Source organism: Apteryx rowi, unplaced genomic scaffold, assembly GCF_003343035.1.
Source record: "Apteryx rowi isolate R43461 unplaced genomic scaffold, aptRow1 scaffold_177, whole genome shotgun sequence".
NCBI classification, from domain to species: Eukaryota; Metazoa; Chordata; class Aves; order Apterygiformes; family Apterygidae; genus Apteryx; species Apteryx rowi.
This window is the reverse complement of record NW_020448052.1, coordinates 118,422-141,738: the sequence shown is the minus strand read 5'-3', so window position 1 is coordinate 141,738 and position 23,317 is coordinate 118,422. Positions and strand designations below refer to the sequence as shown.

The window sequence follows — 23,317 nt, the reverse complement described above, 5'->3', positions numbered from 1 at the left end:
TTTTCCTTTAGTGATGCAAGACGAGGACAGGGAGAAGCTGGCGGCTGCTGGGAGGCGCGGTGGTGCCGCAAGGGGGGTGTTGTCCCTCGAGACTGGGGATCGCTGTTGGGTGAAGACGTGCTACCTACTGCAAGCACACATGCCTTGCTCTATCGAACCCTTCTACAGCACGGGGCTTTTGTTTCAAAACAACAGTTATTTCTTTTGGAAACTGGCCGTCTAATCTGGCTAGAAATGAACCATTTCAGAACTGAAATATTTAGTTCCAATAGCAGGATAAAGCATTTAAAGGAAGTTTTCTGTTAATGTCTTATCCAAAAGCTTGCCATCTCTCCACGGTAGCTTCGACAAGCCTAACATGATTAGGAGGTACCAAATACAGGTATTTGGTCTTTTGCCATTGCTGGTTATGGAACAGCTCAGGATGCTTCTTCAATATGGATGTTGAGCAGACTTTTTGATCTAATAGTATTTGCCACTACCTAGTTTCAATCCTCAAGTGTTTTGAGAAGCGCTCAGGCTGATCTGTCATCCTGCTTGCTTACTTTACACATCTGTTCAACTGGAACTGTCATATGAGGAGCTGAACTCTGCAGCAGCAATATTATTCATTTTGACTTGACTGCTGTGGTGTGCTGTCTCCAGATTGTTATGCTGCTACTGTTTTTGTGGCTGTGCTGTTAGTCATATTGAGAGAACTAATCCATTTTTTTCCCTATGTTTTGCTTTCTGGCCTAATACACAGCACCGTCACTCAAGCAATTGTGCTGGCAGAGTTGAGAGGGCAGGAGCTAGGTGATGGAGAGAAAATGAAGGAAAGCAGGGTGGATAGGAGTAGCATAGGATGTCCCCAAAGACTTTATTTTATGAAACCATAGTTTAAAACAATGCATCTTCATACAGAAATAACCAGAGATATAACTATCTGTTTGGCCAGAAGCCCAAGGGAATCTTGTTTGAATCATCCTATATGCTCTTAAATAGCTTTTAATGACCGAGTGGTTTTATATGGATATGTTTATCTTCACTTCTTTCCTGGAATGCCTTGTACTCTCCAGACCTGCCCCTCGAGTCCAGCATCGTCCTCTCAGACCTAGGAGGATTGGATGACCTGTTATGGCTTGTATCTGGGTAACATTTCAAGGTCCCAACTGACACATGGACATGATGTACTAAACATATATACTGAGACACGACTTGCTCAAAAGCTTTTTAGAATTTTGGGGGACATATTCGACTTAGTCACAACCTGCCTAATCAGTTAGTTCCAATCTGTGGGACAGTGATGCATTCTCATGCTGTTTCAAAAATTGTTGAATTTCCTGAGAATCTCTGAAGTTTCTTTACTTGAAGTTCTACTTCAAGTAGAATACTTCTTACTGATAAAATTTTTCTCTTGTGAGAGCTGGACTTAAATAATATTTTTCTAAGCTTCCGTATTCCAAAGACTGTTGAAAACCATGGAAACATATTCCACGCATAGCTGACCAAGTCAAAGTGAAGTTATTTTATTACGTGTAATTTTAATACAGCACTTATCCATATGTCATGAAGATGGAGAAGGAAAGTTTGTGCAAATCACTTGTTTCAAAGAATAATGATTGCCTGACTATAACATACCACATCTGGAACAAAAACACATCACATTATCTATCTCATTTACTGTTTCTGGAAAAAAAGGATGAAGTGGGATTTTATTCCGTTACCTACTGGTTTAATTTAGGAGTAATTATGTTTATATTAATGCAATTACTGTACAGTGAAACTAATGAGTGTGGGAGGATCCTGCTTAGTGGATGATCTGTATGTGAAGAGCCTTTTATTTCAGCTGAAAGAGTGGAGTGTTAAAGTACGTACAATAATTTTGTTAAGAAAAGAGTTCAGAGCAATGCTCAGAAATTGTGTGTTTTAGTGAAATTAATGACCTTCCTGGCATGCCTTTACTTATTATATGTTTTAACTTGGCAAATTTATCTTTATATTGGGCTTGGATTTTGACAGTTTGAGTTCTTTATTATTATTAACATTATTATTATCTACCCTGTAAAAGACACTTTTACCATTCAGTAGTATTTTGGGATATTTGAATGAAAGAAAAAATTATTTTACTATTTCTTATGAAAATATATCTATTGTGTGAGCCTCAAACTGTATCAGACTGAGTGTACAGCATCGTGGCTGTGCATAGCTTGCAGAGCTGCCATTGCAGCCGCGCCATTGCAGGCGCGCCTGCGTCAGCTCGACTTGGCTAGCTCAAGTATCGGTGCGAGGGCGCAGGCAGTCACGACCCGCCTGAGCTGCTCCAGCGATACTCGGGCCACCAGAGAAGGACGTGATGTTGTGGCATCGCTATTACTGGGACTTGGATTAGCTGCATTAAATCTGATTCAAATGTCTCCGTACACGCACGCCTATTGGTACCTAGGCAAACAGTCTAGATCGGGCCTCAGTTTACATTCATGTCTTCAGTTGAGTAAAATTTTTAACTCAAAATTATGTTCCTTAGAAGAAAAGAAAGCCAGTTACTGAGGCAGTGGTTTGTGGCTGATTTTTAGCACAGTCAGTTGAAGAGAGCAGCTGACTAATCTCGTGCCTGAGCATCCATAAGCCCAACTGAAGTGATACAACTAAACCTGGTGGACGGTGTGGATGGTCAGAACTCAGCTGATACAGCCCTTTATTGGTGAAGGTTAAACTCCTGCAGAATTGACGATGAAAGGTGTGTAAAGTATGCTGGAATATCCTACTTGTCAAATAAGACAGTACTAGAAAGTAGAAACTAGAGTAACAAGAATTTGAGATAGCATGGAGCACGGACAAATTTGGGGACATACCGTATATGCAAAATGCTTGTTTATAGTAACATTTATTTATAATGGCAATGGCAGAGTCTGGGTGTACTCAGAAATGTTTGCAGCAGCTCTGAGTGTGACTGATACGGTTGTGTAGCTCCTCTTTGTTAACTGGTCGTTTTCTACTCAAAACATTTTGCTGCTTTTGTAGTGCTTTATTCTTAATCCATTCACAAGCACATAGATTACAAAATAATTCATGTTGGTTTAACTGCTTTAACTGTCTGAAATTCTTTAATTGCCTTTTTTCCTTTTATGAGCGAATTTTGAAAAGATTGAGTCCACTAAACCTAACTCAAAGCTGTGCCATAAAACAAACCAGAAACTTCCAGTGGAGTTTAATTTCTTTTATAATTAAAGCAAATCATGTTGTAGAACTTAGTCATCAGCCTGGCGGCTCTTTGAACAATGCCATAATTCAAAATCATAATTTTTTTAACCAGACCTCCAGAGAGCTTGGGAGTTGTTGGGGGTGCAGGCTGTTCAGGTTTAATTCTCTTTTTTCAGTTACACTGTGATGTTCTTATTGAAAGTTTCTTCAGCCACTGTATTCTATAAAGTACAGTTTACTTAAGATTGGTATTGAATATTTCTATAAAATAATTTCAAGCACTCTAAAATCCTGAAAAGGTTCCTGTATTTTTGTATTCATATTTCAGCAAGGGAAAGAGTGAGCAGAGCTACCTCTGTTTAGCGGTTAGAGCAGCAACTCTCAGCCAAGACATAAACTGTTTTTCTTATGAAATTGAATTAAGTCAAAAAATTTTTCTATCTATCTTCGAAGCTGTAAAATGAAATTATTATAATTAATCTCTGTACTTTGATCTCATGGGATGAAAAACAATTCAGAAATGGAGAAAGTGTTCACCTGTATCAAACAACTAGCACTTTTAACATTAATTTAATGCATAAATCTACCCTAATGTTGAAATATATTCTATATAATAACACACCATAAGCTTGTTCTCAACAGTACAGCTGTACAAAATATTAGAATAATAGTAGCATTTGTTAAACTTTTTATTGGTTTTGTTTTTACAGTGTTTCATGCAATAGCAGTATCGTTGGACCTTTCCTGTCATCACTTGACTTTTCTTTTTGGCCTGTGGTTTTAATTGAGACAAAATGAGTTTGACATTGAGGAAGGTTTCTCAAGTTTTTTGAACAAAATATTTAATGATACTTGGGAATTAAATTGCATTAAACTGTAAAGCATCTAATTATTTACTAGGTGTCAGATACTGTAACCCAAGCCTGAGAGTCCACAGAGGAGATTTAAAAATTCAGCTTACATCTCATTTCCCACAGAGAGTCTAGCATGAAAGTTTCCTCCACTGGGTGACTTTATTATTACTTGAACAAGTAATAAAACAGATTGTAGGAAGTACCTTCTATGTACTACGTGGTCTTTAATTTTCTGCAAGCATGCATGAACTTAAATTTTCCATAACCAGGATAGATGAATGGGTATAAATAGCAACTGTTTTCACAAAAGGTATATCTACATAACAAAATGAAGTTATGATTGTATCCTGTGCTAAATTGTTAACGCTAGCTTTAAGAAAAATAGCATGAGTAACAATAGCAGTGAAAACCAAAGATACAATATTTTAAGTGTATGACTCATTGGAAAAGGCTGGGGTTTTTCATACTTTCTCACTGGTATTAAGGTAGCTGGAAAAGACTGTTAAAAGGATTGTGTGTGTGTGAATTTTATACTATATTTTGGAGAAATCTTTGATATCTAGTTCTTCATTTGCTACCTCTACTATATTTCATGGCCTCTACTTGTATTACACACTGTGTTGTACAAGGTGGAATAAGCTGATTTTGCCAGAAGTGTTTGCTATTTTGTTTCAGAAAGTTGCAGGATTATTTATATAACTTATGTTTATAGCAAGTACCTTCATGGTAATTGAATGTCATGGACATCTTTGTCCCCTGGAAGTCAGCAGAAGAGCTCCTGCAATTTAATAAAGTTAGGATTTTCAGAGTAATTCTGAATTCATAAGGCAACAGGATTTCTTAAAAATCAGCAATGTGATTTTGGAGCTATAGGAGCTGTAGAGCTATCATTTGAAATATTTTTTAAGACCAATACATTCGTATGTAAGCTAGAATGTATTATTTTTGCTCTGGCAAGGGCAGCTGCAAATAAGTGCTAACGCAATAGTTAATTCCAAAACAGAGAGGGGAAAAAAACAGAAGAAGCCAAAGAAAGATGATGAATTTGTTGGAGGCCTCAAGTGTTAGTTCTCACTGTGTTATGGAAGAGAGTCATCCAGAGGTCTTTCTACAAGGAAAAAAAAAAAAAGAATATTGAAGTTATCCAGAATTATTTTTGTTATGAAATTATACTGCTTACCATTTTTTGTCAGATTTTTTCCTACCTAGGAATCAAATCATTTATCTATGTCTTTCAGTTCCTAATATCAGTCTCTGCTTGGTTTTGGAAATGTAGCCTGTCTTTGACTGGTACATCCTGGTCTTTTTATACAAGCTAGGGAAAATTACACATTTAAATTCTGTGCATGCAAAATCTTTCTTTGGTTTGTTGCTTTAATTTCCTTTTTCTTGAACCAATTTTATTCATCTGTCCATTGCTTTCAAACTTTCTGATCTTATTTCTTGCTCACTTGTACTTGTCCCTTTTTCCCTCTTTTCCTTTTTCTTTTTTAACTCCTCTACTCTTCATTTTCTCTTTATTATTGTCATTTCTCTCCCTCTTTTTCTTCAACTCCATTATGTACAATTATATCCAACATTGGTGCTCTTCGTATGACTTTATTGTTTGTCCAGTTAATAAACCTTGAATAATCATAGATTCATTAATTGCTGCTTAAATTAGAATATCGGAAAGGTCTACACTTTTTTTTTATATTGAAATAGCATTAAAGAATATAACCGTTTTAAATAATGTTCTTACTTTGTGTGGAAATCTGACGTTTTGCATACTGTAATTACCGAATACCCAGTTAGTCTACGGCTTTTGTCAATGGAATTAATAATCATTCATATTTATTTTTGTGTGCTTACCCAATTAGCGGTTCCCCTGGGTATGACCTCACGTCCAAGCCTGCAGGGCGCGTTCCCCTTTCCCTCGGCTGCTAATATGAGTTACAGTACAAAGAGAAGTAACCTCGACACCAGTTGCACCTTCCTGAACTGACTTTATTGGTAACCAAATGGTTACTGAATTGCTGACCATGCCGCTGGTGAATTAAAGCAGCGCGCTGCTACGTGCCATGCGTTAAGAAGCTGACGTTAGTCTTTTTGCAGAGCACACTGAATTCCAGCAGTCACTGAAGTAATTCTGAAAAGTAGATTTATGGCTATTCTGACTGCAATCCTGCGTACCTTAGGCCAAGTGGTGGCTTTTTGCCACTGGTCTGTGCGGAAAAGAGTCGGGAGCTGCAGGAGAGCTGGTGGAGGCAGGGAAAGTAGGGCACGAAGGCTTCTCGTCCTTCCTCTCCTACGTTTGTGCAAAATCACGTTCTGGCTCCATTACCCACACCAGAAACATGCTTTATTCTGAAACTTTCTGTTGTGAGTTAGGACAGATCTTGTTAGTCACCACTAGTATTGAATTATACGACTGAGAAAAGAGAAGCTTTAGATACACATTAGGTTTATATGCATGAATGTTTCAGTGTTGCTTCACTTCCTTACAGATTTAAAAACAGGAAAGAATTAAACTGATTGTTTAAAGAACTGAAAAAGAGCGGGGAAGAAAAGAAAGGTAAGCTGCAGTGTTAGCTTAATTTTCTTTCAGCTGATTGGAACTGGATTTTTGCAGGAGCTAAGTTTGTTACCTACAGTTGTGTGGAAAGTTTCTGTGATGCCAGTCAAGTAAATTCAAATAAATAATGCCAAGGAGTTGCACTGGAAGTGACTGAGTAACACTTGCAGCTAGTATTAGTGTTACTGTTACTCTGTACTGTACAAGTACCTAGCAATAAAACAAATATTTACACAAATACATCACAGTACATTCTTGGTGACAGCAACTTTGGCATTTAAAAGCCAAAAAAGGTGGAGTGGAAGAATATGTTTTTGCATGGCAACTGCATGTGTTTTTTCCTAATGGATTCACTTAAGAACTATCGGCGCTGCCCTAAATTCTTTTGTACTTGACACCATACATCATCCATGTTTTAAGAGCTTTAGTCTAAGGTATACTACATAGTTGCAGTGTGAATAGTGTTAGGCTTCTTCAGCGTAAAGATAGTTCCTTGGTTTTTCTTCTGTTCTGTTGCTTGAGTTTTTCTTGCTTTCTTACTGAAGTGTTTAGTGGACCAAGGTTTCAAGGCAGTTGGGCAATTTTTACTAGCCTATTACTTATCAGTGGATTGACTACTTTACATCCTCACATACACAATAATTATAAATGTGTTAAATGTTTTTGTGTATTATAAATCTCTGCTTGTAGATGCGTGGGTCCTCTCAAGAATATTTTCTGTTTCACTCTTGCAGATAATAAGGATGTGTGTGATAAACTGAAATGTCATGCTTTTGACAGCTAGATGTGAAGAAGTATATTTAAATATTACATTAAAGGAATGCAGAATGTTTAAAGCTTTCAGAGTGTTTTCAACTGGACTGGTTCCTGCTCTTATTGCTAACAATGGGAATGTTAGCTTTTCATATTAATATTTAATTTGACATATGAAGAATAGTTGAGGCAACTGATAATAGCTAATAACCAGATAAATGCAAGCTACCACGTGGCAAAATTTTATTGAGACTGTCCTAAATATAACGCTTCGTAGAATCATTAGGTGAGGATGTTTTGTGGCAAAGTTTTTAATGAATATCTACAGCATATGGTTTTATAGAAAGCATTGTTTTCCATCTAATGCTGATGGTAAACCTTTTTCTAATGTTCAGGATTAATGATAACTGGTATTTGTGAAAATAAACACTGATTTATGTAGGAGTGCATTTTACGTACATATGTGCATATATTTAAGCAGTATGGTAGCTAGACAAATGAAGATTATTACACCACATGCAGGAGGGAATTATGCAATGGACATGGTCATTCGTTACCACAGATATTAAATCCAGGTAAGCTAAAAAGGAACATATTTTTATTCTTGAGCACAAGTCATGCAAGAGTGCGCAAACACAAATTGCATCTTTGTCACTGGTATCCAGTGAAGATTACAGTACGGCTACTGCTTCCTTAAGATAGGAGGTGAAAGTACAAGCATATCTGATGGTTACTAATTGACCTAAATCCTCTCTGCTGTTGGCGTGTTTGTACTAAGTGACAAGAGATTGATCCCTTAAACAGTTTATATCCCTTGATGAGAAATGAAAAGTGCTTATATTTTAGATGTTCTAAGTACATCTATAGATATATACATCTTCACTAGCTAAGATGAATGTTTGCCTATATAAAAGGAAATAATCAGAGCCCATGACTCTTCAGACGCTTTCGAAAAGGCAGTCCTCTAAGCTTTATTTGAACAAGACTCCATATACCTTCCTCTATACCTGGTCTATTAATTGGCAGTCGGTAATAATAACTGAATAATAATAACTGAAGTTTATTAGATTATCTCATTCTATAGTGTACTGTGCGTCTTCCTTCTTGCTTGCTTTGAGTTTCTCTCTGGGAGTTGTAGTATAAGACAACTTGGGGGAGGGAAGAAAGAGTTGGTCCTGCATAACAACTGATTATATATATTTTGGGTATATTGGGTATATTTATATTTTATATTATATTTTGGGTATATTGAATATATTTATGACAATTATCAGTTAGCTTTATGAACTGACAAGCTGGTTAATGTAGTCAAGGGAGAAATGCTCTCATCTCAGAGGTGCATAAACCAAACAGTGTTATCCCTATAGGGATAACAAATCTCAAAGAACTCCAGTTACTGGGCCAATATGCAACTGTTCTTGTAATAGTAGAAATCAATGGAGTTTTATTGATTCCCAATAGCTGAAGACTGGTTCTTGTCCTTAACTGTGCAGTTTTACCTGATCTACTGTCAAGGTGAAATAACTGCAATGATAAATGATCAACATAAGATGAATACCTTATCTGAAAGCTTTTTTTAGTCATGCTTTTAAAAGCATAAAGGTCTAACATTGAGCTTATTAGGATGAACTAAATGCTTTTGGTTGTGTCCTATGATTGTTTTTAAATGTAATCAGGGTACTCGGAGAAAAACTTAACACTGCTTCAGAGCCAAGTCGTTAACTAAATTCAGATGCTTTTATTTATATTCTGTTTTATTTATATTCTGTCTGCTGTCTAGACAAGCTTGATAATATAAACTGTACAAAAGCAAGTTGGGTCACCCTTGAAATCAACCCTTCCTTGGTACTCCAAATCCAAGTTTCTTTATACAATCATTGACCATTTTTCGAAGCCATCAAAAAGACCAGAGAGAATCTTTCAGCTTTTTATAGAAAGAAAGATATTTAAAGACCTATAAAGCAACTTGCTTCTGGTATAACAGAAGAAAACACAAACTTAATTTCTCTCCTAAAAATGCCTTACCTCCAGTCTACTTATTTAAGATTACTGAAAGATTGACTCACAATTACGTCTCCCCAGATTGCTGTTATTCCTGCTGTTCTGTAATCTGGCATCTTTTTTTTCCTCTATCATAATCTTTTTTGTCTCCATATCATCCTTGACTCGTTAGTATTGCTTTTAGACATGTCTACTGCTTTCTGCACGGTGCCTTATATTAAGTGTATCATCAAGAGCTGTTTAATTGTCCTTAACCACAGAGGGGGGATTAGGGGAATCAAAATACGATACAATAAAAACCAGTATGTCAGTCAACTTGTGGAGGAAGAACTGAACTACTGAGCTGTCCTGATTTACCCCGGATTTCTACTGAAAGAAATGATTAGCTGCAGTGTTAAAGCTTTCCCACACAAGGTAAGTCAATTAATCTGGACTCAGAACTGTACAGATAACTGTGCAGGAGATGAGTGTAGTATTAAGATACTTTTTTTAAAAAAAATGTTCAATAGAAAAAAGTCTCTGAAGGCAGAGGGAGGGAGCCTGCAAAGCGGCTTCGGCTGTTCTGGAGAAGCATGTTCAAATTTCCACTATACTCCTTTACTATAGAACAAAAATAGAGTAAACTGCCTGTATGTTGGTGCTGTTACTTTTAGAAACATTGGTTTGTAAATGTTTGCACATCATCAGGAGTATAATTTTTTCATAAACTGGTAAAATCTCCAGTCTAGACAAACTTTAAAGAGAAATAGTGGAGAGAAGACTTACCTTTTATCCACCAAGAAAAAAGTTAAAGAAGAAACACCTCTGTAACTTCTGTGTTCATTATGTGCTTCTTTGTGTTTTTAGAGGTTTCATTTTCATTTATTCTGTTTTTCCTCATATTTTAAAAATAGAGCTTTAGTATGTGTTTAATTTATTTCCAGTCTGCTGTAATTAAGTTGCAGATGAACATATGGTTGCCATATGACAAAGTGACACTGAAAGGAAATGTGTTATGAGATGCCCAGTAGTACGTGTACTTGGAGCTAGATAATGCTATTATAGCCCTGCTGTAGACATATAGTTTAGATCAAATTAAGAGAATACAAACAGTGTGTTAAAATTAATATAGTTAAAGCAAGAAATTTGTATATGCTAAGTTTGATGTGTATGTTTTTTAACAGAAAAGTCTTTCCACTGTCTCCACTTTCTAGAAGGGGGGGTAGGTGAAGAATTGACAGACTGCTTCTAGTTACACCACGCCACCTTGTTTCACCAAGCAGAAAATACTGCATTGCTTTAATCTTAAATTAGGTAATGTGAAAACATGTCAATTCTCGTTCTTAATTAACTTATGGATGTATATTGGAAGCAAGTGTGTCTTAAACATGTACCAACCTCTGCAGTCTTTATTCGGGCAAATAAGAGGAATTCAGTTGACTGAAGTTAGTCGGAATTCTGGCTAAACAAGTACAGAAAAGTGAGTGAAATTGTGAGGGAACAGTGAAATACTTGGAAGGGAAGGTGCTTTTCATTTTGGGAGGAAGAGTGACAAACTGAATCATCCTGTGCAAGAACCATGACTGAAACAGAACGCAATTATTCCTCACTATTTCTAAGGTTCAAAGGGATGAAGAAAGATGCTCTCAAAGCATAGTTTGCTGTATCTTTTTTTTTACACAAATTCAGGTATGAGCAATAAGAATGTTTTGAAAAAGTGAAAGAGGATAATAAATAGCAATGTAAATGGAGTAGAGGCCAAAAAAGCTGTGATCAACTGGAGGATGAGAAGAAAAGAACACAGCAAAGAAACTCCATTGCCAATTAATGGTAGGTAGGTTTGGGGCTGGCAGTGACTAACGCTGCCCCCAGTCAGCTTCAGGTGCTAATGCAGTGCATTGGCTTAACCTTAAAAGGCAGTTGTAAGCCTCAATGTTAGCTAAGTGGTCTATAACTGCCAGGGTAACTCCAGCCTGCTGGAAAACTACAGATCTGGAGCTATGCGGATGCAAAGCAGTTTTCATTCAAGGGAACCAACTGTACGTATGTTATGGGGGGAGACGAGGCATATCCTGAAATTGAAGCAAAATTTGATAAACCTTTTTTCTGCAAAGATTTCTTCTATCAAGAGCGGCATGCAGATTGTTATTCCTCCCACCTGCCCCCAGTATTCTCCTTGCCTATCTCCAGTGAAAAGATACGTGCACATTAGTATCACTTGTGGTTTTGGTTTTAAATGAAGGACATTCATTGCTATGCAAGATGTAATAAGGCTGTTACACAGACAAAGCTGTTTTCATTGTGTACAGGTATTTGTGAAGCTCTTCTCTGACTCTGAACACAGCTTGCGTTTTTGTGTAATTTACCCAATGCAGAGCAGCAGCAGGACTGCTTTACTTAAGTGAAATGTTTACTCAGATGGGAACTGTGTTTATTCTGAGACATGATTATGAGTGGTGAAGTTTCATAAATCCATTTTATTTTGCATATGCAGTGTTTTTACATCCTGTAATTTAGTTGAAGGAGAAAAATATCTTTTTTTTTTTTTCCTTGGTTTAGGCTCCTTTCATTGCACAAAATGAGAAACTTGTAATGGCTTTTGAGATCATTTATGCTTGAAGCTTTTAGTAATGTGCCGTTCTTCAAATACTTGAAGACGTTATAACTCTAGCCCTTGCAAAGCATTTTAGTCAATTTTTTCATTTTGGACATGAAAAATACTTTGTAGCATTCAGGCACACATTTATAAAATACATATTTTTTAAAGTAAGAATTAGGTCTAGAAGTGGCTAAAAAGAAGTAGACTCCTAACAGTTGTTTAAAAACAGAATATTTTAATGTTTTTTCATGAAATGATGCCACATCTCTTTTAACAAGAGTTTTGATAAAGTCCTATCCAAACGCCTGCATCCATAATGCCTTCATCACAAGGCTTTTAATGAATTTCATTTAACTTTAGCTGGAGTGCATTTCAAATACGCTTTTTATTCTGAGGATCCATGGTTACAGAGATCAATAGCTAGTGCTAATAACCTCTGTGCTGCCTGACTTCAATTCTTCTTACCTTGTTCAACCCAGTTACTTTGGTCATATGTATTTATAGGAGCTTCAAGTTTCATGAGGTTTCTTTGTACTTCAGTCTTAGGCTTTCTTCCTTTCTCCTCTTTTTTTAATTCCATCATTCATATTTTATTGTTTAAAAAACAGTTTTGTCAATGTTTTCTCATGCACTAGTAGGTACTTATTTTCATAGCTACGATTTATTACATATCCCAGCTACTTCAAATCGCTGTCTATGCTTATCCAAAAATAAAAGCATGCTGCCAGCTTCCTGAGCATATGATGACGATCTGATGAAAGGTGACCTCTGCTGTGCACTTGAGTTGGTACTAAGGCTTCAGCAATCCCCATTTCCTAGCAGGAATGTCTGGTTTTATTCCCGAAAAAAACCCTGCCCAAGTAGGGCTATGTATGCTAAGCTTTCTCCTGTTTCTATATCTGTTATTCAAGTCTAATATTTCTAGAATCATCATTTTTGCATTTTGACCGAAAGGCCAGTAGGAGAGTGCTTATTTAAGCCCCTCCCTCTCCAAAATGTCAACATTATTCATCCAGTAGATCCATATTTTTCTCTTTAAAAAAAAAAAGTGAATAAAACTTATACAGCATTATTAGTTCTTAAAAGGGCTTTCAAATTTTAAGTATGAATAGTTCTCTGTATGAGAAGAGGCTATAAATGGAGTCTTGCATTTTATGGAAACACCATAAAATTATACAAGAATGCAAAAAGTGGAGTTGATACGATGTTTTCGTACTTTCACTTGTCTAGAAATTTGAGCTATTTTGTATTGCATTTAGTGTTTCTAATGTTCCGTATGTTTTAGTTTCAATGGCAGCTAGAATGTAAGAGGGAGTTTCCTTGAACCAGGCTATTTAAATGATTTGAAGAATGCTACTTCAGTAATTATTGTATTTCTTACTCTAATTGCAAAATGAAGATCTATCACAAACTCATGTGATGCACAGAGACATATCAGGCAAGGAACGGGACGCTGACTGCTGAAATATGCCATTATGAGAAATTCTTGTAGCTGGGCTGCTGCTAAGCTGCCTTGCTCTAGAAACTGGAACCAAAATATAGAGGTTTTTGATAGAGCAGATCCCAGTTCTGCGTTGCTGTGAGTTGGTGAGGAGCCACAGCATTGCTCCGAGCATCAGTAGACCTTCTTACATGACTCCGGGTAAGTCAGTCTCTAACTGTTCCTTAGCTGCTGTAGTGGAATTAGTTTTGAAAAATCGCACAAAAATTGTGTAAAACTCTGAATTATACATGTACATACACACAGCAAATGGCTGTACAAGAGAAAAACAGCGATGGAAGATTCATTGCGTGTTCTAGCACTTGTGCTATTAGTTCATTACATACTGTAAAGCAAAACTGCATCTGTGAAGATACTGAAGTATAATGTAATCAATAGACTACATATTAAATACAGATTTTAGATAATACAAAATTTGTTTCCACAATAAAGATGCCAAAGAGTATATGGAAGGACATATAAAGAATACTTTCTTTTTCAACAAAAATATAGGTTGCATGGGATAAAGTGCTTTTTCCCTCAAAATGTAAATGTTTAAGCTTTGTTAAGACCACAGTAACTCGAGAGGACCTTTGTTTCTCAGGATTAAGCTCCTGAAAATACAAAGATGATTTAAACAACATTTCATCCTGTAAGATGAACACAATTAAATTCTGGTGTATATCCCATGAAAGTAAATTCCGAGTAGTTCCCTCAAAGTAAGTTTTTTTTGTTTTCTACATTCATTGACTTTTCTATATTTTACCTCAGTGCAACTGAGGGTCCTAAAAACATGAGAAAATTCAGTATGTTTAAATTTGCATCAGTTTACATATACATCTTGGTAGATAAAGTTAGTCAGCTTAACAATTAATTTCATAATATATGTTGATGCTGAGTAGTTTTTTAATGGGCTGATTTTGGCTTTGGCCAGATTTAAAGCAGTGGAGGAGAGTGCTTAGTTTGTCCATGGTTAACTTGGTATTTTTAACACTTGAATCATTCAAACAACAGCGTGGCAGTTTGTCAGCCTGTGTCAGAAGCTGCACATCTGTATCGCTCTTATTTGTGTAACTCTTTGTTTGGTGGATACTACACAAATCCCTAAGGAGATATAGTATGAAGTTGCTGACTATGCTCATCTTATTTAAATCATAATATTCATGATTCTTTCTGTACATACTTTTTAAAAGTTAATTTAAATGAACTTGAGGCCAAATCTAATCCAACAGGTAGTACATTAAAAAAAAAAAAAAAAAGTCTTACTGTATAAATTTTCTCTTTCCAAATCCTTTGTTTTGCCAAGTTAATAATTCCATCAGACTGGAAGCCTTTCACTGAATGCCATCATACAGAGCTTTCCCTAATTAAACCTTTCAGGCTTTGAGTGTAACATAAAACGACACTGCTAGTATTCAGATTATTCTGTTAAAGATATGCCAACCTTGCCATTAAACAGCAATAATTTCTGCAAAGCAACAGCACCTTAAGCATGTGACAAACTTGTAACATCTGTGGGCCATCAGTTCCTCCTCTTGTCCTTGCATATGCTCAACATTCAGAACTTTTTCAGTCTATGTCTACGGGTGGATAGGATGGGATTATTCTTTTCTCTGAGGACCTACAGTCACTAGAAAATTTGTTTTCATATATGAGAAATAATAGAAAAGGGTGCTGATTTATGATTTTTCATTTCAGTTTTCTCTCTTCAACTCTGGGAATATGTGAATAGAATGAGAACATTAATGAGTGAGAAATAGTTGGAACAGTAAAGAACAGAAAAAATTCCTTGTCCAAGAAAAATACATCTTGTGCAAAGATTGTGTATAAAGTTCTTGCTTATCTTAAGATAGTTTATTTATTTTGTCGGTCATTTATTAAGATGCGTTTTTTTGCTAGCATTTTCAATTTGAAGTAAAAACAAATCAAGACTTTGCATTTACTGTTACACCTAAAATTGAAGCCAGTTATTACAGCATTGTTGTTAAAACAAGCAAAGGTGCTGTACTTGCAAGTGAAGTATTACACCTGCAGTATCTTAACCTACTTCATCTTGGTGATATTCTGGGTATCTGATGTGTCCTTGCTTTACCCTGCTGCCTTGCGAGCCAAAGGGGAATGGCTTAGCCCTTGGTATAGGCTTGGGCAACAGAAGCTGAAAGAAATGATTAAATATCTTCTGTTTCTTCCTTTTAAAAGTATATCAACGTGTGAAAAAAATACTTCTCAATGAAAATTAAAAGAAAATTTATTGCATAATTCCCTGTAGTGTCCGTGTCCCTTCTGGAGATGCTAATCATGCATTTCTCATGGAAAGCTTCCTTTTAGGCTTGCTTAAACTTGCATGTTTCTGCTGTTTCTTTACGAAGGCCAGAGTGAAATTATCGAGCTGTATGTTTGTATTAGTACCCTTAAGAGATCTGTTCTGAATGTGCTTGTTCGTGCACACAAAATCTGCAATGGGCGATCGATCAGGCAGCATTTTATTTCTGCAGATGTTGCAGCCCCTGCAGGTGCCAGGCCTGTGGAAAAACAGCGCTTGACCTGATAATAACCAGATTCGGTGAGATGGACAGTGGGCATATTTCTGTATATTCTGCATACAGAGAAAATAATAGAGAAACACTTCTATTTCAGCCATCCTCTCAGTCCTCACGCAGCGCCAAGGAGCCTATTTTTAGGGTAGAGTTTATTTTCACTTCAAAAGAAGTCTCAAAATAACCCTCATGTTTAAGATGAAACCGTCTCATAAATATGACTACCTAATGTATCTTCATCTGTCTACATTAAAGGTTTTTATTTCATCCTTATATTCGATCTTAAGTGATATCATTTTATACAGTGCTATTATTACCCAGTCAGGCAGTGGAGAGGAAGGAAATAGAAGAAAATGGGATGCATTTCTTTTTAGGATACAGTATTGCTCATTTCTTGATAATATTAAATTGGAAGAATATTTGTCTTGGCTGCTGAAATCTGAGAGGTGCATGTTGGTACCAGAAAAATTAAACATCTTAGAAAAATTTTTCATGGACTTAGGGCTTGCCTTTAAGGTACAGGAAAGTATAAATCCTTGTTCTCATATACATGTTCGTGACAGCTGTCCTACAGTGTAAAATATTTCAATTAATTGAAATGCATTAATAAATGTGTTGCTGAATATCTAAAAATGAATTTAGTCAAAGCAACTTAAATGACATTTCTAGAAAAAAGAGTTGTTTGAAAGTTTGTGACTTTCAGTTTATGATCTTGATATATAACATAATTTGCGACTTGAGGATAAGAACTATTGATGAGATTAGGACCAAATATTTTAGCAATGTGTGTAAGGACAGATAAATTATAAGACTAGATCTCATAAGTAGAACTGCAATTACCTGGGGTAGCAGAAGGTTTGGTAAAAGTAGAAATAAAAATAATTTCCAAAAATGTAATCATTGCATGTGCCTTCATTTTGCAGCCAGGCTGTTGCTGTTTTGGGTATCGGTAAGACTTGATCATGACAGTATTAAAATTATTCCTCTTGTTACTTTAAAGCTAGACTACCATAGTTAAAAAATTAGATGGCTGTTAAAACTAGGAGATGAGGCTGTTGGAGAATACAGGTACTTTGGCTCTGTCCTCAGGAGCACATGGAGCCAGTGCACTGGGACCTGCAGCACCTGATGGCCCCTTATCCATGGGGACTGAACAGGCGGTGGCCTCATTTTTTGCACTTGGTAACAGACATCAGGTTTGACATTAATTCCAGAAGCATTAAACAATGTTGCTATTGGTATTCTACAGTATCTAGAATTTTCCTTTTTTTTTTTTTTTTTTTTTTTTTGCAAAAAATTTGTGGTTGAGATCCTGAAGTTACGTTAATGTTACTCTTACTTGAAAGGCCCTGATCCTGCCAGCGTGCTGGCAGTCGATGATGTGGATGAACACATACGTAAATCATTGCTGAATCAGAGCCTACCTTGTAGCATCTCTGGTAAATTTAGAGGTAACTTACAACCATGGAAGGACTCATAGTAGTATGACTTGTTAAACACTCTTTATATAGAGAAAAAAATATATATATTATATATATATTCTTACAGAATGACAAATTCAAAATTAATAATTGTGAATGATTATTCCATCTGAGAGTGGAGTAATACATTTTTTGGAAAGTGGTTTAGAAGCAAATTTGATAGCTCTTGCCTTTTTGTGTTCTTAGTCATGGCTCTTACACTGAATAATTTTAAATGTTTTCATTAGAAGAGTTTTAGTGAGCAGAAGATTGCGTGACATGCTCCTGCCATCCTTGTGAAATGAAACAGGCCTTTATTAGACTTGCTAAGCCTGTACACGGCTCTCCGCTCTGATACAGTCATTAGGGCTTTTAGCATCTCCCAAGGAACATAATTTGACGTTTCGTTGTGTTCAAAGTGCTGGAAGAAACGTCTATGAGTCAGCTGCTGACTGGTTGCTCAGCTGGGAGAGATTACTCTTCTTTCTGTTCGCGATACTCCTGTCTGTGGGAAAATAAGCATTTGTTTGTCATGCTATAACATTACAACATTGTGGTAAACAGTTTTGTTTTGCAGTTGTTCTTATGTTTCAGTGCAGAATTCTGTGCAAAGCTCTATCACTGTAGCTCCTCGCTCAGCTGCTTTCTCCAGCGTGCGGAGTGGTCGTAGACATGCAGAAGATAAGAGGGGGTCATCTCTTTGGTAAACAGAAATGAATCGCTCCCTAGTACGTGTACTTCTGTAAGGACTACTGCAGCTTTTGCATACTATGTGCCATTGTTTGGTTTCTTTATTCGTGTGCCATATTCCCACGTTCTACCTATGGGATGCAGAGATTACATTTTATAGCTGGAATAGGAAAGGTAGATTGTGTTACTGGTTTTCCTGGGTTTTGTTTCCTAAATAATCAGGTTTTAACATTGCTTGATTAATCTTGGGTGAGGTGGTTTTACTTCCTGCTACTGCCTCATTGTCATCCTCAAAAGACATCCAGGGAGAATGGAGTTATGTCCTTAACGTGGGTCTGGCCTAGGCACTGCTTTGTACCACTCCAGAAGCTTTTAGGACTTCAGTTTTAGCATGTAATATCCCTGAAAGGAGATACAGGAATGTGTGTCTTGGTTTTTTTGTGTGTTTTGTGGCTTTGCTGAGATATGATCTTTCCTGCTAAGAAGCTGGATTTTATCCCAAATCCTCTGAATTTCTCACAAGATCAGATTCCCACAGTCTGAATTGGAGAGAAAAAAGAAAAAACACTGTTTATTAAGGCACAGAATAACTGCTTCCGGTGTGTAAAACTTATCAAAGCAGTCTCTCCCACATGCAAGGAAGCTGTTAGGCAACAGAAAATTACATCCTTTATGACTTCCTGAAAAATACCTGGAGCTTTTATGCAACATAAAATACCATCCACTAGTGTGTGGTAAGTACGTTATGACAGCCACATACGAATGCACTTATAAACAAGTTATGGGTGCATTTTAAAACATGTTCTGAAAATTGGAACTCTTAGCTAGTTCCTCTGATCTATCGTAAGTATTTTTACTCTCTTGTGATTCACAAAGGCATCTATTTTGTAATATTTTCAGCGTGGGTGAACAAAATAAAATATGACTCAGTGTTTAGCAATGGCTTACTTGAAATTTCTTGTAAACAAGGAACTTAAGAAGTTCTCCAGATAAAAGCTCATCCTAAAATTTCTAGGATTTCAACCTAGAGCTCAAGAGACTCCTAGATTTTGAGACCTATGATAAGATACCAGAGAAGTGAGGGAGCATACTGAATATCAAAGGCTTGGGGTACTGAGGACAAAAGCCTAGAATACTTGTTTGACGTTGTCGTTGGAGGAGCGTAATTCCACAGGAAGTAAAGCTGAAAAATCACTGTTTTTGGCAGGCTGTTGTCCTTAGTTCAGTTACATCTTCATGCTTTGACTACCTTGCACTGTGTTGTCCCCAGCAAATTCCATGTGTTCTATGTCATTTGGCATTCTGCATGGCCCCCCTTCAGTTTGTCATAAATTCCTAAACCAGAGCAAGGTCACATCTGGTAGCGATTTCAGTGTGCCAGATGAGGAATAATCCTATAAAAGCTAACTCATCATTTTCTCCAGTGCTTTTCAAAGATGAGCTCTCCCAAGCCTTTTTCGTAAGTCATACTACTTGCTCTGTGAGCGCTGAAGAATTATTTAGGCTGACAGTCCCTTCACGCTTTATAAACTGCAATTTTTGGAACATGGATTAAATCAAGCAGATAAGATGGTCCAACCTCGTACCAGTGTGAAGCCTTTCTTTCAAGATAATAGGTTGCGTCTGGATTGTGTTTTCTTTGGCAAGAAAATCTCCCTGCAGGATGCAGTAATTAAGCGTTCCTTCTGAGTATTTTGATGTAGCTGGATCTCCTCTTGATCTTTGAGTAATCTTTCATCTGACATGCTGCATAACTTCTAAAAGTGCCATATGTAGCTGCTCTTCTGCTTTTCTTTCACATGCTTTTTAAAAAAAGTTACAGTGATGCACTAACAAAAGTAGCATAATGGAATGACTGTTCACTGTATAAAGAGCAATCGTAGCCATTTACAAGGACTACAGTGTGCTCTAATATTCAGTAACACAAAAATTTAGTTGTAGGCAATAGTTTGATATATTTGATAGTTTTCCAATGCCCAATTATACTTTTCTACTAGTGGCTATTCTGTTAACTTGATGCCTTTATTATTTTATGCTTTCAAAGTATTGTACAGGTCTTGGTGATCCCGTTTCTCCAAAGACATGTCAAAACAGTGCACTAGTAAGGTTACTTAAATCACAGAGTTAGTTTTCTATGAAATCGTGATGTATTATAATGTATTACTAAATAGAATTAATAGGATTTAGCTAAAAGCAGTTCTTTCAAGGATTCCTATGTCTTGCACTAGGACCTCTCTGTCCTGTGTGCAGAGGCAAATGTCATCTTGCCTTTTTCTCTGAGTGGACCAAATTAAATCTCTTTTGATATCATTTAAAAGATACTAAAAATATCTAATGAACATTTAAGAACTTTTTAAAAAAGTCATGCACTCTCACCCTTGATGAAATGGCATTAGTAATGAATGCACTAACTAATTAAAATCTTAATAGTCTGTGTGCAAAAAGGGGATATGGGCAGAAAAGCAACAGTAGTGATCTGTGACATGTGACTTGGGTGTCTCAAGCCCAGAATGTTTCAGAGATTCACCTCAGGAAGCAAGAAATTGGATTTTGCTACTAACTACATTTTCTGATCAACCTTCTATTCACAGCAATACTTTAATGACAGCTTTCCACCTTACCTGGTAGTGCCAAAGCGTCCTTGCTTCTCTTCTTGAGCTCACTCAAAGACAGCTAAAGTTGCCTGGATCTGCAGTTTCATCTAAAACTTCTGCTTCTTTTGCATTAAATGCTAATTCCTTCTCTACACATTGAAGGCACTTTCCAAAAGAGTCTCCGTGTTAATATATTAAGAAAAAAGAATCAGCATAAAGAAAGGCTGAAAATAGAACTGCTCAGTAACCACAAAACTCCCTTTGTGGATACTCACTTCCCAAAGACCAAGTTGCTGCGGCTATGGCACAATGCTGCTTCACAAACTGAACACAGGTGCCTAGGTTTATTTTGTCTTATCCAGCTCTCACGACGGTTACCTAGGGGCTTTTGTTAGTGTCAGAATACACGTTAACTATTAAAAATGTAAGCTAAAAGTGGCAGCATTTAAAGTGCATTGCAACTGGAAAGAACTACCTAGAAGTCACTTTGCCTCGTACCATTTTTGTGACCTAATTTTACCTTTTTCAATTTGTTTATTCACAGACCAGATATCCTGACATTGTAAAGCTTCCTGAAGGACTGTTGGGAGATTATATAGTTCTAAGGAACCCTGAACCTTCTGGGTAAGTCTATAAGTAGATGGTATTCTGTTTGGTTTGTTTTTAAGAAAAAAAGGGGCAAAGCCAAAAATTCTACTTACAGCACTGGGGGATCTCAAGATTCTTTAAGATTCTATTTATACAGTTAAAGGATAATGAAATGTATAACGATAGTCTCCAACTAGACCAATTATCTATAGATTAAGTCTAGCTTTATAACCTCTCTAAGCACAGAAATTAGATGATGTGTGTTAGTTTTATGGCTATAACCACATGCAAGAACCCTGGGGAAAAAAAAAAAAAGGCACATGAAGGAGGTTTGTTTCCATGTGGCCTTGTTAGAAAAGTCACCCATATTGCTACTGTGCATGCCTGCTTTTTTTAACAACTAGATGAAAAAAAGAGGCTCTAGCAGGCCTTATTTTCAGTTGCATTTTAAGAAAAAATTACACTGCTGTCTTGTTTTGGAAGCTCATGCTATAATGAAGAATTGAAATTCAAAGCGTAGACTGTGGGGCCCATCCTCCCTCTCATGCATCTGAAAACGTATCAGTTTAAGCTGTGGTTTTGTTCCGACTTGGTTGTCTCTCCGAATTACACTGCCAGGGCTACAGGCGGAACATGCTGAGGCCAACAGCCCTCTTACTGTGCCAGTGGCCACTGGCAAACGGCCCTATGAAGACCTGGGCTACAGCAGTGTTTCGCAGCCTTTGGTGCGCTCGGAGGCGCCTGTCCCCTCCGGAGGGCTAACACGACGGCAGCGTAGCAGCTGGGCACTGACAGCTGGTGCAGGCGCTTGCGGTAGAAGGTACAACGATTACAAATCACTAAAGCAAAGCACAGGGTTTTGTCCTTAATGGGGAGAAAATTACAGTTGCCATGTTACTAACAGCAAGTGCAGTTATATATTTCCATTGTTTTATAAGGGAATCAAAGTTAGATGAGGGAGGTGACCATTTCCCTGGCATTTATTATTATTCTACCACACTTGCTAGATGTCTTTGGTCCCTCTGTTAGCTGTGTTCTGCCTAGCTTTGGTTAATAGAAAAAAATTCTAAAAAGTTAATGTAAAGCTGTGTAATTGTCATCATCAGGAATTGTATATGAGCATAGGAAAGTAACTCTTGTGAGGGGATGAGACCTTGCCCTTTTCCTATTAATTAATTCTTCTCTAAAATATGCATTAACTGCAAATAACTGGAAATAAAGCATAGCTCTTTACCATCATTAATATTAGTTTATGGAACCAGCAAATATATCATAATGGATAGTGCTGTCTCTGTTTAGGAAAATCTGCCTTTTAAAACTAAATGCTTTAACTCTGAGTGGTTGAAATAATTGCTGTTAGACCATCACAAGTAGAAAATGAGCTGTTCCCTTTTACTATAAGCAGCTTTATTTTGTAATTGCTCTTTAAGTTGACAGGCGTCAAGTTCTGCTGCACTTTCCCTCTCCCCCAAGATCATGGAATATAAGAATTTAAAATCAGGTCAGTGGCTGGGAGAAAGCACACTGCTATGCTAAGCTGCCTTCCAAACTCCCAGAACAAGAAGCTGTACACAAATTCTCTAGGACTTTTAACAATGAAATGGCAAAAGGCCAACAAATCATATTTAAGGAAGTTTTTACAGTTGAATTTAAATTCATGATTGAACACTGAGGAAAGGGAACTTGGTCCTTGTTACTGTGCGTATCAGCTTTTGATTAGGAAAGCCTTGCTTTCAAGTAAGGGCTACTCTTAAAAGGAGGAACAGAAAAAGCAGTAATGCAGATGAGACCCCTAAAGGAACAAATCTACTACAACTATTGTGCAAAAGCTGGAAATACTAAACAAATATTGCAGCTTTGCAACATGATGACAGAAACACTCCTAAAGGAATAATGATAGTTGAGGGGTTTTTTTTAATGAAGAACAAATACTGGGATATAGGCCTTGATCATTTTTATTCCTGTGTTATTCTAAAAAGCCTGAACAATCCTCCATTTTTGGAAGAAAAAAGAGCACTTTTTCTGAAGAGATTCTGTTCTGTTTT

General features: G+C 36.8%; 1 protein-coding gene across 4 annotated transcripts in view; it reads left to right on the top strand.

The window, feature by feature from the left end:
- CENPP (centromere protein P) overlaps nucleotides 1-23,317 on the top strand; it is a 163,343-nt gene that overhangs the window by 139,055 nt on the left and 971 nt on the right. For all 4 annotated transcript variants that reach the window (XM_026061161.1, XM_026061162.1, XM_026061160.1 and 1 more), the window contains one exon: nucleotides 21,229-21,308. In XM_026061161.1, the coding sequence (XP_025916946.1) occupies nucleotides 21,229-21,308 (80 nt within the window). The remainder of the gene's footprint in view (nucleotides 1-21,228; nucleotides 21,309-23,317) is intronic.